The 14,573-nt window shown below is 40.3% G+C and overlaps 1 protein-coding gene across 1 annotated transcript in view; it reads right to left on the reverse strand.

Moving 5' to 3' along the window:
• Window positions 1–14,573, reverse strand: part of BICC1 (BicC family RNA binding protein 1) — a gene marked incomplete at its 5' end in the record, with an annotated part of 112,066 nt that overhangs the window by 27,179 nt on the left and 70,314 nt on the right. Inside the window, one exon of the mRNA XM_083364906.1 lies at window positions 1,113–1,192. Coding sequence (XP_083221032.1) covers window positions 1,113–1,192 — 80 coding nt within the window. The remainder of the gene's footprint in view (window positions 1–1,112; window positions 1,193–14,573) is intronic.

The raw sequence follows: 14,573 nt of genomic DNA on the forward strand, positions 1-14,573 counted from the left end.
TTTTACCTTATTTTCTGGTGTATAAGACAACTTTTTAAGCCATGAAAATCTTCTTAAAAGTCAGGGGTCATCTTATACACTGGGTGCTGAAAATTTAGGGACAGGGCTGGCTGGAAAACCTGGAGCGGATATCCCATTTGGACTGCCCAGGGAAAGCGGGAGCAATTGGAAAAGAAGCTGCAGTCTGTGATTTTTTACAGGCTGGGGTCTGGGCGTCTTTCCTTCTAAAGTTGAAGAGCAGCTGCAGTCTATCCCAACTTGAAAGGCAGGTGGGGAATGCAGCAGCCAGAGCAGCTGCTTAGCTCTAAGGACACATTTGACTCAGGAACTGGATGAGCTGGCTGGAAAACCTGGAGCGGATCTCCCATTTGGTCTGCGCAGGGAAAGCTTTAGAGTGAATTAGGAAAAGTTTAATCCACTTGCACTGTTTTATGTTTACATGTTTGATGACAAACAGCCTTATGTTTATAAGTGACAGTTTTCCTACTAAGTACCTGCATGTCATAAGCATTTGAATTAAAATTACCATATTAAAATCAAATCTGATGTTTTTTAATTTTTATTTGGTGTGTGTTGGAGGGGGTAGTCTTATATGGCGAATATAGCCCAAACCCTATAATTTATCAGGAAATGTAGGGGGTCGTCTTATACGCCGGAAAATATGGTAGCTATATATTTTGCTTATTATGGGCAGGTCAGGATGCTTGTCTACATCAGGTGTCCAAATCCTAGGTAGAAACAACGCTGAACCGTTGCAGCAAAGGATGCAAATCACCAACAATACATGAAAGTCCTTGCATTAAATGTCTCTTTGGGTGGATGCTGCTTTGAAATGTGGCACCATGGCAGAACTGAGTAGACTTAGGAGTTTTTCATAAATCATAATTACCCACAGAATTCTGGATGGTGGTAGATTATTATTTATTTTCGAAATCTCAGGTAACCAACTATGGAAAAATCCATATTAGATTGTTCATCACTTCTAGTAAGGAACTTTGCCCTTGTGAACTAAAGACCAAATATCATCATTTCTCTATTCCTGTCAAGTTAAAATAAACAACCTAAAACCTAGAATTCTAGCCTAAAGATGAGTAGTTAAATTTTCAACTTACTTTTGTATCCAAGACAGACATGATCTTTTCCTTCGCTTCTTTGACATTCTCCTTTTTTCCAGAGACTTTAATGTGAGGATCTTAAAAGAAAAAGAATAATTGCTTTGTACAAAGGCTAAATATCTTAACGAGTCACCCAATCTTTCTAATGCAAGCAAGCATCCTGCCTTCTGCTTTTCATACATATTCTATTAGGTAGGTTACATAGCCAACTCACAAGAAAGTACATTGTATATTTCCTGGAGAAACCCGCAAAGCTGGCGCGGCTTCATCATGAATTAATTTGTGGCAGACACATTAACTTCCAAAGGTTTCAGATGGACTAGACTAGAGAACCTGTCGGTTTTTTTTCCATTTCAATGAAATCAGGTTCTGGGCTGTATATTAACCCTGCTGGAATGTAATACAACTTACTGCTCAACATACCAAGTTCTACATGCAATCACAGAAATATGAAGTTCATTTTCCATTACCAGAGTAAATAGCCAGTCCTCACCATCATCGTCATCACTGCCTACATGGACAAATCCATGCACTTCTCTTGGCAAAGCTTCCTGACGTGGCTTGTCTTGGCCTTTTCCTTCCTAGGGCTGAGGGTGTGTGATCAGCCCAAGGTCATCCAGCCGGCTTGACGGCTAAGAGGGGCTACAACTCCCCGTCTCCTGATTTCTAGCCAGGTGCCCTTTTTACAAACTTCGCCAAACTGACCCTCAATAATCCTCAGCCCGATTTATTCGCCCTCACATTTAGGATCAGCCTCCTTGGCCCCCCTGCAATAGGTCTGCCAGAAAAACAAGTCTGATGCTGAACTGTGCTTCCGAAATTTAGGATTGGGCATTTTAAGAACAACTCTGAATTCCCGCCCCCCTTTTATGAATGCCAAAGATAGAAAGAAATCTATACAGGTGGTCCGCGTTTCACAATAGTTCGTTTAGCGACCATTTGAAGTAACAACGGCACTGAAAAAAGTGACTTATGACCATTACAACCCTTGCAGCATCCGGCAAGGTCAGGTGATCAAAATTCAGGCACTAGTTAACTCGTTCCTATTTATGACGGTTAATAATTTAATAATTTAATTTAATAATTTAATTTGTATGCCGCCCTTCTCCCGAAGGACTCAGGGCGGTGAACAGGGCAATACATAATAAAAAACAGGATACAAAAATCAAAAAGTGATTAAACAACTATGCCCATAGTAATTAATACATATTAAAAGTTAAAACTAATTATAAAAAAACCCAACCCCATCCCGTCAGACCAGGCCAGCTTGTTCAAAAAAGAAGGTTTTGAGATCGCGCCGGAAGGAGCGAACGTCGGGGGCCATCTGGAGCTCGACCAGTAAGCAGTTCCATAGGTCTGGCGCGCCCACAGAGAACGCCCTCCCCCTGGGGGTCACCAATCGGCATTCTTTGATCGGAGGCACCCTGAGGAGGCCCTCTCTGTGGGAGCGCACTGGACGGAGGGAAGTTGACGCCGGCCGCAGGTGTTGCCGTAGGTAATCCGGACCCATGCCATGTAGGGCTTTGTAAGTCATCACTAACACCTTGAACCTCACCCGGAGAGGTTGCCGTGTCCTGGGGTCACGTGGTCACCTTTTGCGACCTTCTGACAAGCAAAGTCAATAGGGAAGCCGGATTCACTTAACCACCGAGTTACTAACTTACCAACTGCAGTGATTCACTTCAACAACCGTGACAAGAAAGTTCATAAAGTGGGGCAAAATTCACTTAACAAATATCTCGCTGAGTCGCAGAAATTTTGAGCTCATTTGTGGTTTGTTAAGTTCAGGACTAGCTGTAGTCCTGACGCTACAGAACGGATGCAAGCTAAGCGCTCTTCATAGATTGTTGAAATATTTTCTAAAAAACAAAAAGGTGGGGCAATATGTCTCTATAGACTTTAATTTTAAGGATTGGATTAAAAAAGTTACATTAATATTATACAGGATATGCTGAAGGGATAGGGGATGCCCTTTGGTTGACCTATTGAGTCAAAAGTCTCTCTCTGTTTAGAAACTAAATCCAACTTTCCCCGTATTCAAGGTAAAGGCAAGAGACCAAATCAGTCCATGGGAAATTTTGTTAAAACCTTTTCCCTGATCGGGTCCATATCAGATGCAGGAAATTAGTAAGAATAAACCTTCCTCAACTGGGTCCGTCTCTAGATGCCAACTCAATCAAGGACGTAGGTTCTCTTCCAGCAACCAATCCTGCCCCTTCTGTTTGTAAACTTAATGAGTACATGTTGCTTGGCATAGTTTTCAGACTTTCTCTGTATTGACTGCTTAGCGACACAAACAATGTACTCTACACTGGAGTCCTACTCAATGGTGTAATGGGACTGAAATGCTCCAGCAGTTTATATTCTTTTTTTTATTGAAAAGTTTTATAAAAGTTACAATATTATCCCATCCCCAACCCCCCCCCAAACCCCCTCCCCCTCCCCCACTTCCCAAAGCTGGTTACAGGGTTACAAATATATAATAATCATAATCTAACTAACATTAATCAATTATATAACCAAATACATAATACACTTTAACCCGCCTATAACATAATTACAAACTCTATAATATATATATATATATATTATAAATTTTATAAAATTATAACAATCTAAAATTTACTCATAAGCTAAATGGAACTTTTTAGTCCCATATTTTTTCTGAATATAATCTATCCATCTTCTCCAGACCGAAACGTATCTTTCTTGTGAATAATCCTTCAAGTAAGCAGAAATCTTAGCCATTTCTGCTAGATTTGACACTTTAAGCGTCCACTCCTCTATAGTAGGCAGACAGTCCTTCTTCCAATATTGCCCTACCAATAACCTCGCAGCTGTTATCAAATTCAACTTCAAATTAATTTCTTTGGTATCACAATCTGTAATAACACCCAATAAAAATAATTGTGGAGTAAACTTTATCTTTCTCCTAAAAATCTTTTGAATGTTCCACCAAATTTTAATCCAAAAAGCTTTTATATTTCTACAAGTCCACCAAATATGAAAATAAGTAGCATCCAAACTACCACATCTCCAACATTTGGGCTGTAAATTAGAATACATACAAGACAACTTTTTAGGATCCAAATGCCATCTATAAAACATTTTATAAAAATTTTCTCTTAAATTTTGGGCTTGAGTAAATTTTACATTTCTAACCCAAATTACCTGCCACACATCCAATGGAATCGGTTCTTGAATATTTTGAGCCCACTTTACCATACAATCCTTTACCAATTCCGTTTCCGAATCCAATTCTATTAAAGCATTATAAATTCTCTTTATATGCGCTCGAGTTTGATCTTTGATCTGTTTTACCAAATTTTCATCCATCAGTGTCAAACCAACCTTCTGATCTAACTTCCACCTAGCTTGCAATTGAGTATACTGAAACCAAGACTGTACGATATTTTCTTGCTTTAACTCGGCTACCGACCTTAGTTGCCAATCATTCCCTACCAATCTAAGTAGTTGCTGATAAGAAATCATATCCAAGTTCACACCCATAGATATTGCGTGTCCAGGAATCCCACATATTGGTATTTTATAATTCAGCTTATAATAATACTTTCTCCAAACATGCAATAAAGCACTTCTTAAAATATGAGATTTAAAAGCCTTATCAACTTTTTCATCATAAATCAGATGTGCATGCCACCCATATAATAAATCCCATCCCTCAAGATAAAGTAACCAGCAGTTTATATTCTTGTGGCATGTTTTTTTTTTTATCTCGCTCTGTGGATGTGGCACTGAAATCTTTCGTTAACTAGAAACCAGGAAGGACAGAGCACCATCTGCTGTTGTTACATATCACCAGCAAGTTACTGGATGGTTTCTGTACAGCCAGCTCCGTTCTGAAATGAGAACAGCTTTGCACCCACAGGGCCACTGATGCAATGCATTGTTGCAACAGACTGAAGTCTCTTTTGCTAGCGTTCCAGGCAAGATCTCAACAGCTTCACAACAGGAACATTTGAAAACTAGCTTCTGATGCTGGACTCTCAAATCTCACTGCAACGTGGCATTCTTGAAACGATGAAATCATACAATGTACACATAATTTTCTTTCCCTGTGCCACACACAGGGTCATCTGAATCCCTCCAACAAGGAAGGGTTAAAGGATTGCTAGAAAAACAGAAGTCACGTTCTGGCTGATGGGAAAAAGAGACACTCCAAACCACCTTGTGTTTTCTTTGGCTGTGGCTCAGCATGCGACAGGATTCCAGGCAATTGTGGCTTATTAAATAAACCAGGCAATGCATCACAGGGTGACCGAAATGACCACCTATCGGAGATCCTGTCACGGTAGATTTTCCGCACTGAACAGAAGGCTGCATTAGGCTGCTTTAAACCCTGTAATTCTACAGAATTAGTGTTATGAATACACCCATCGTAATTAGTAGCCAGACCAAGAAGGAAATAGGCTAATCACACAAAGAAAACTATCAGACCTTTAGCAAGACTTGAAAACAAAAGGAGAATGAATATTTTTTTTCCTTCTGGAAGATCAGCAAAACAAAGTCCAGGTGGTTCATAAAGAATCACAGAATCCTGGAAGGGACCTTGTAGGTTTTCTAGTTCAATCCCCTGCCCAAGGCAAGAGTCCTTATTGCATCCCGGACAAGGATTTGTACATACTGCTCCTTCCTCAACTAGCGAATTGATTTATTTGCCAGCTGTTTCATTTTTCCTCTAGGAAACTGTAATAACATTAAGTGAAGGAGTAAGCAAGCCTCTTTGGGACAGTCCAGTCAGATTTAAACTGAAAACTCTTTTCAGATTTCAAAGAAAACTTTTGAAGACATGCCCTGAATGCAATTATCTTCTTACAGTACTTATGCTGTCCTCTAGAAGGGTCATTTTTACCATGATTTGGTAGAAATTTTGCCGATGGATGGAAATAAAAATGATTACTATGTGAGTATTCTGTTCTGCCACACACTATAAAAGACTTTTTGGAGCACGAGGAATGAAGGATATACTGAACTGTATTTTATTTTAAACTGTTTGTATTTTAAATGGTCTACTCCGTTGCACTAAGAACAAATTTTGCTGTATTAAATGTAGCTAAAAGAAATCCAGCTGTGCACTCGCAGCTTGGTTATTTTGTCCTTACAGCGCAAAGGGTGGACAGCAGATGGTCCAAACTCTTAATGCTACAAACACTGGATCACTATGGTTAAGAAAGTCAGAGAAAACTAGAATGCTAAAAATGTAGCAGAGTGGTGCAGCTGACAGAAGTTAAGAGGTTTAAAAATTAAATGCACAGCAGGGGGGGAGGTATGACACAGCTCTTGGCTCCAAATTCCATCACTCGCAACTACTTCTCACACAAGAACAGACACAAATTCATCAGGGAACTATTAAATGCCAATCATTGTCTTGGTAAAGGGAATATGGGTCCCATTAAAGCAAGCCAAACAGCTCAGAGCAGCTATGACACTGGAGACAAGTGCAAATAGAAAAATTATGATGCATTTCTAAAATCACGATGCATCAGAAACTTCCCTACAAGAATGCAGAAGATCAAAGAGGAGACATGGGATGTAAGAATTTAACTGCAGCCCTGATTTAACTTACTAGATCCCATTTTCACTAGAGCTGGACTGAAGGATCCAGGACTCTCAAAATGTTGATTTGCATCTCCGAGCATGTCTTACATTAACCTGTTTGATCTGAGGACTCTTAAGAAGTTCAAATGAGGTTCACTTGGACAATCACCTCACCCCACAATATAAGAGCTAATTTCACATCAGCTCTTGATATTATTTGTCTTCTGATTCTGTTAAATCTCTAAAGTTAAGTAATCTTTAGGAGGACGGACTTCGGTATGTATATCAAAGCTTTGCTTTTAAAAAAAAATCAGATTCTCAATTCTTTTCTTTCCGCCAATCTTGCTGAAGAAAACTTGATGAGTGTCACATTTGGAAATACTTTAACTAAATTAAAGTATCAATTCAAATTAGGCTTTGATTGAAAAAGTTCTGTTTTGTGCCCTCTACTCTATATTTAGTCTTGCTGTGTCATTGCTTTGGTGTTAACCTCATCAAGACTGTCAATAAGTAGGGCAAAAATTACTAAATTTATCCTCCTAAATAAAAATACTTAAAATTGTTATTTTAAGCTTGTTTGGGGGGGGAAGAAAGAGTCGTTATCCACCCACTCAGACATCATGGCAGCTATCAATAGAGTTCCTTGGGAAGTGAAAAGAAGAGAGGAATGAAAAACAAGATAATTTGATCCTCCATGTCACAAAGCCAGTCTTTCTGTGGGCCCTTGTTCATATGTATATACATGAAGAGGCATGAACAAAAGGATAAAAAAATGGAAACATCGTTATACTTATTGTAAGTATACATTTGTGTATTTTTTTCTTTAAGCGCAAAAACTCAGAAGGGCAAAAACGTTTCTATTATACTAGAGCACAGGTCTGCAACCCGCGGCTCCGGACCTGCATGCGGCTCTTTCAGCCGTCTCCTATGGCTCCCAGTCCTCTGCCATGTGCAGTTCAAAAAAAAAGTGGGACTAAAAAATTTCTACCAATCAATTCAAATATGCAGGGTAGGTGCATATCTCGCCTTGGCTCCACTCTTCAGTGAAACCCTGTTCTGTGCATGTACGCGCATGCGCACACATTTTTTGCGGCTCCCAGTTTTTCCTTTTGTGAGGGAACCGGTTCCGAGTGGCTCTTTCACTGTTTCAGGTTGCTGACCCCTGGACTAGAGAAACAGAAGAAAACATAAAACCATAAAGATATCTTGGAATAAACAAGCATTTATTTATTTATTTATTTATTTATTTATTTATTTATTTATTTATTTTATTACATTTATATACCGCCCTTTCCCGAAGGACTCAGGGCGGTTTACAGGGTGATTAAAAAACCAAGATACAAAAGTTAAAAACAAATTTAAAAAAATTATATTTGTCCCTGTATAAATAAAACCCCAGTTAAAATAAGATTAATCCTCAGCCTGGGCCAGAGAGGTCGAAGAGCCAGTTCTTCAGGTCCTGGTGGAATGAACGGAGGTCGGGGGCAGTCCTCAGCTCCACTGGCAGCTGGTTCCAAAGGGCAGGTGCCCCCACTGAGAAGGCCCTATCCCTGGGTGTCGTCCACCGGCAATCTCTTACCGGTGGCACCCTGAGAAGACCCTCCCTGTGGGAGTGCACTGGACGAAGGGAGCTTGATGCCGGCAGCAGGTGTTCCCTGAGATATCCCGGACCCAAGCCATTTGCTGTCTTCTTTTTTTTTTGTTTAATATTGGTGCTGAAATCCACTTTCTTTCTTACAACATTTCCCAACTGGCAGTTCAGTAATTACAAAACCCCTTAATCAGATGTACTGAGAAGTTCTTAGGCAGCATCCTTCCACAAAGCATTTGCATCTGACCCATTGAAGTACGTAAAAATGAGGAGACGTTGAAATGACTTTCTCAAAGATTCCCAGAAAATTCAAAAGTTAACCTGCCATAATAATAAAAAAATGACATATGGATTCAATGATTGGTAAACCCTATTAATTGTTTGAAAAAAAGGGTACTACTGTAGAGTATACCTTTAAACTAAGGGTTGAATTTAAGCTTTTATTTATTATCTCTTTTATAAAAGTTGGAATCGCTTTCTTTTTATACTTCTGGTTTTTGTCCCCTATGGATTTTGTTTCCTATACTCCCCTCTTTTTCTTTATCTCTGTCTCTCCTTCTTTCCGACAGTCTGGTTAGTATTTATCTTCATAGTCTACGGACATAATTTAAAAGGGGGGGAGGAAAACAATTTGGACTGTTCGAATCCACATTTCTCTGGACGTCCATCCATGACTCTATTCCTTGCGCAAAGACAAACCTCACAAATGTTTGTGAGGTCCAGCGGTGCAAGAAGAAATGGTAGAACTTCCATGCTGAGCCGCCTTCCCCTTCTTGACTGCTTATGGCTCTACCTCGGCGGGATAGAAATGGTAGTTTCACAGGGTCTGCAGGAGTCCAGGTTGGGAAGACTTGCCTCATCATCCTCGCTGAAGATCTTCCTTTGAAACGAAGGTGGAAGCACTCTAGCCCAGAGCAACAGAGTTCCTAAAGGTGCTAAGACCACAGCAGCCAGAGCGGGAGGCAGAGACTTATCCTGCCCTCATATACCTCTCTCTGAATAATAGAGCTTATTTAGTATAGGCCGTCTGAGTATCTTTCAAGCCAAAGACAACAATGCAAAAATGAGTCTAAATGAAAAAGGCCTGTGGAGATAGAGGGCAAAAGTCAATCTGTACCCTGGTGGTGCCTATTTGTTCAGAAATAAAATAACCATGAAATCCTCCAGAGCTGCCATACATTGTACATATCCTGCACAGTCTTTAGGTCAGAGATGGTTTTCCTTTTCCTAAACCATCGGCGTTACAGAGTTTTTTGTCTTATGGGATGCTGCATGGCTGAGATGGTGGGTGAGTGGGGCACCCCAGCATGTCTCCTGAATGACAAAGATGTACACAAACCAACACTGCTAAGATCTTTTTTTCAGAGTTTAAAATACACTGAGGAACGTGGCTTTGTTCCTTTGGCGAGACACACTACTAGGCCATGTATTATTTTGTGAGCCCCTTATTATTATGGTACGTTGTGACATAGGATGGCTCCTTCAGTTTGAAAGACTCACAAGGCATGCTGTCTTTAGAGTTTGTTCGGCTAAATGCAACAGAATATGCGAGAACAGTAGTACAACATTAAGCAGTCATGCATTTTTTTTATTTTTCTTTTTATTACATTTATATCCTGCCCTTCTCCGAAGACTCAGGGCGGCTTACAAGCTTAGCAGTAGCCTTCATTCTATGTATATGCCTGCTTATTAGGGCTTTCACACACACCCCAAGCGGCATTATTACAAAGTCAGCTTATTGCCCCCAACAATCTGGGTCCTCATTTTACCTACCTCAGAAGGATGGAAGGCTGAGTCAACCTTGAGCCTGGTGGGACTCGAACCTGCACTAATTGCAGGCAGCTGGTGTTACTTAAGGAGGCATTAGCCCACTGCTCCACCAAGGCTGATGAAGAACGGGTGCAGAATTTGGGTTTCACTAGAGAAAAGAAGGACTGGGGTGACATGATAGTGGTATTCTAGTATTTGAGGGGTTGCCACAAAGGGGGGGGGGGTCAACTTATTTTTCAAAGCACCGGAAGGCAAGACAGGAAACAATGGATGGAAACTAATTAAGGTGAGAAGCAACCTAGAACTACAAAGAAATTTCCTAACCGTGAGAACGATCAACCAATGGAGTGGCTTGCCTTCAAAAGTTGTGGTTGCCTCACGACTGGAAGTATGAAGAAGAGACTGAACAGCCACTTGTCTGAAATTGTATAGGGTCTCCTGCTTGAACAGGGGGCTGGACTAGAACAGGGGTAGGCAACCTTGGCTCTTTTAGGACTCGTGGACTTCAACTCCCAGAATTCCTGAGCCAGCCACGCTGAGGGAAAAGGGAGAGGTTTCCAAGCTGAGCCATGCTGGCTCAGGAATTCTGGGAGTTGAAGTCCACGAGTCATGAAGGGGCCATAGTTCCCCCATGCTGGCTCAGGAATTCTGGGAGTTGAAGTCCAGAGTCATAAAAGAGCCAAGGTTGCCTACCCCTGGTCTAGAAGATCTCCAAGGTTCTATTCTATTCTATTCTATTCTGTTCCGTTCTAAATTTTAGTCTAGTCTAGTCTAGAACACGTCTATCTGCTCTAGAATAGTTTCAATCCAGCTTATGCCAAACTGTGAATCCTCCAGATGTGTGAACAACTCTCAGAATCTTCACTCTGCAAGATCATTGCTAAGAATTTTGAAGTCCATAACGCCTGAACAGCACCGAGTTTTGGAAAAAGCTTTTGCAGTTGGTGATCACTATACCCTAATCCAGGGGTAGGCAACCTTGGCTCTTTTATGACTCGTGGACTTCAACTCCCAGAATTCCTGGCTGGCTCAGGAATTCTGGGAGTTGAAGTCCACGAGTCAAAAAAGAGCCACGGTTGCCTACCCCTGCCCTAATCATTCCTAAAAAAAAAAGCAAGCTGATGCCATAAATGTAGCATTTAAGAAGCAAATTTCCTTCCCAAAAAAGAGCCAATTGCTACATTACACTTTGAAAAGGAAAACAAAACATAGTTTGCTACAGTATGTGAGCACAACATAACACATAGTACCCCCTCAACTTCTTATCAATGTTTATTGTACTTTTTTTTTTAAATGAAGCATTCCATTGGAAACATTCAGTTCTGTTTCTAAAGGTTTTGGCAAATGTTGCAACCAGCTAGCAGCCAAATATCTTCATATACTGCATTTGTTCCAAGAGATTTATTACTTCTTGGCTCAACAAATTTAAGATCCTTCAGTAAATGAGGATGACAACAACGGCTGCAGCCATTACATTAACTGCCTTAAGGCATAGTGCAGGACTTTTTCCATAAACCAATTTATTAGAATTAAACTATTTAGTGCTTGGAGAAACAGAGCAAGTTCTTAAACTTTCCTTTCTGTATCCAGAACAAAAATGATAGCATTTGACGTTTGTATGTATTTTAAAAAAAACAATGCTCTTGTAAAAGCAACATTAATGGGGGTTTTAAAGCATGTTTCAAAATGATTTCTTTAGTTGTATAAAAAAATTGGGCCAATTTATTGAAAAATGGAATCATAATTCTTTTTTAATTGGTAGCATCCATAGCTTGGTGATCTCCAATCAGTTCATGCTCAAAAATAAGAATTGCTCTTAACAAGATCCCTTTGATTTCAACTTGACTCCCAGGTACAACCTGAAAGAAATATGGAATTTTATCAAGTAGTCACAGAAGTGATTTTTACTGCCTTTCCAAAAATTGTTTTGACATCGCAATCTTGCCTATAGCCCTGATGATATCCTACTTAGCAACTGGACAAGCATATTCCTGCATTGACTTTAGAAAAACAACAACAAAAACAGCCAATGCTGGGCTTTGTGTGCCCAACTGAACAAAGTTAGTTGGGCTTAAGCTTCTCTTTTGGATACTTGAATTTATTAGCTAAATATTTTTGAGGGTTGGGGTTTTTTTTGTTACAGCTGTGATATCCTCTTACAGGAGGAATCAAGTTCAAAACCGTCATTTTTTATTGTTGAATTAGTGACTCCCTCAAATTACAGTTAATGAACTCCTGTTGTTGAAAACTGTATAGATTTTTTTAAAAATGGTTTGTGCAGGAAACTAACTCTAACCACAGAAATTGGCTTAGCATTTTTAAGAGAACAAATGTTTTAAAGCATTTAATAAAAACAGGCACTTTGCCTAACTCAAGTTTGGATCATATTTACTTCAACTTATAAATTGTAAGGACAGTTTATTTACACGCGTGGACACAATTTTTGTATCTTGTGTTTCTCAACTAGGATTCACTTAATAATGCCATCTTAGTTATGGATCATCTTGAAAGTGAAAAATCATATTAATACAAAAAGATAGATTTGCAATTGCCACTGTTTAAATTAACTGTGTATGTGTGTGTGTGTGTGTGTATACACAAACACACACACACACGGTTTTAATTGCAACAGATGCAAAATTACTTTGCTGTATATTGTCAACAGCTTTCTTAATATGAACCAGCTTATCATAGGGATGGGAAAAAGAATCAAAACAGACTCACAAATATTCATTTTAAAAACTTAAAGACTTATGGGCTTTGTTGTTTTAGAAGCCTTAACACACACTTCCCTTTTTTTCATTTTGAAACTTTCCAAACATGATGCTAGGTAACTGGAATTTTCAGAGCTCTTTTGTGTATTAGCCGAATGATCGGTTTTAACATAAGCAGCCAAGGACAGTTGAGGCATTCTGAAAGCTGACCAATACTTAATTGCAAAGGGCAAAGCTAAATTATTCCATGGTTACATGTCCACACAAACGTACACTGGAAAGCAAAGATCGAGATGAGCAGTGAACTCAGTGAATAGAGTGAAATTTAATAGGGAGAAATGCCAGCATCAGGATAAGAAAATGACCTGGCTTGGAAGTAGGACATCTGAAAGGGATCTGGGAGTTCCTTGTCAATGACAATTACACATGAGCCAGTAGGGTGATGCAGCTGCTCAAAAAGTAATTATTATCTTGGGGTATACGCAAGCAAAGGGGTGGCTCAGTGGGTTAGGATGCTGAGCTTGTCGATCAGAAGGTCGGCAGTTTGGCGGGTCGAATCCCAAGTGCTGCGTAACAGAGTGAGCGCCTGTTACTCGTCCCAGCTTCTGCCAACCTAGCAGTTCAAAAGCACATAAAAATGCAAGTAGAAAAATAGGGACCACTACGGTGGGAAGGTAACAGCGTTCCGTGCGCCTTTGGCGTCTAGTCATGCCGGCCACATGACCACGGAGACGTCCTCGGACAAGCGCTGGCTCTTCGGCTTTGAAACGGAGATGAGCACCGGCCCCTAGAGTCGGAAACGACTAGCACGCATGTGCGGGGGAACCTTTACCTTTACCTTTATACGCAAGCAAACCTGACAGCCAAGTTATGTGAGATATTTTTTCTAATAGGGCCTGGAGTAGTGATCACCACACTTTGGAGCAAGTTCAGAGGAGATGCCCACCCAAGATGAGGAAGGGTCTGAAATCCAAAGAATTTGGGTATGTTAGCCTTCAGAAATGAGGGACATTTCATAGTAGCCTTCAAATATCTTAAATAATGCCACAGAGAAGCCATGGATTTATTCTCTACAGGACTATAGCAGTGGCCCCCAACGTTTTGGGCACCGGAGACTGGTTCCATGGAGAGTGTGCTGCCACCATGTGGTTGTTTGGGGAAATTATAATATGCTATCTTAACTGGGTCAGCCAACTCCTCCCACTCTCTGACATATTTCCTCCTTCTCCTGACCATGTGCCTTTACACCCCTCCCCTTGCTGGGATGGACTTCCTTCTCCTGGTTCCTTTGTGTTTCATCTCCTCCTCCATAACCGGTAGACACACGTGCAGACACTGTGAGTCGTTACTGTCTTTTGACCTTAAAAATACCGTTTATGCATCGTCTACCTCACCTTGTTTTGCTGTACTCTTCTCTGCATGCAAATAAAGGTCCTTCTGGATGATAAAAGGTACTTTCATGAGTTCTGCTATCTGGCAAAGACTGTTATCAATGATAGAATCTGCTTATACAAGCCAGCACAGGGGTCTTAGCAAGGGGAAAAATCATTAAACGACAGTCCGATCCAGAATAGTCAAGACAGTTTGAATTCCTACTGCCTGCAATCCATATGTGTGTGTGTTATTTGCAAGCAAGCTCAGTGCAATCCACCATTTTGTGAAAGCACATGGTCGCACAAGCTCAATAGCATTTCCTGTGCAAAGCTGAAAACTGTTTCTGTATATTGGACTTTGTTATAAACCCTATCTAAGCTACAGTTCGTCTGCTTAAAGCTACAGTACCTATTTTTTTGCAAAACTTGAAAAAATGTCTAGACAAGGCTC

The sequence above is a fragment of the Vipera ursinii genome, assembly GCF_947247035.1.
Source record: "Vipera ursinii genome assembly, chromosome: 5".
In the NCBI taxonomy this organism is placed as follows: Eukaryota; Metazoa; Chordata; class Lepidosauria; order Squamata; family Viperidae; genus Vipera; species Vipera ursinii.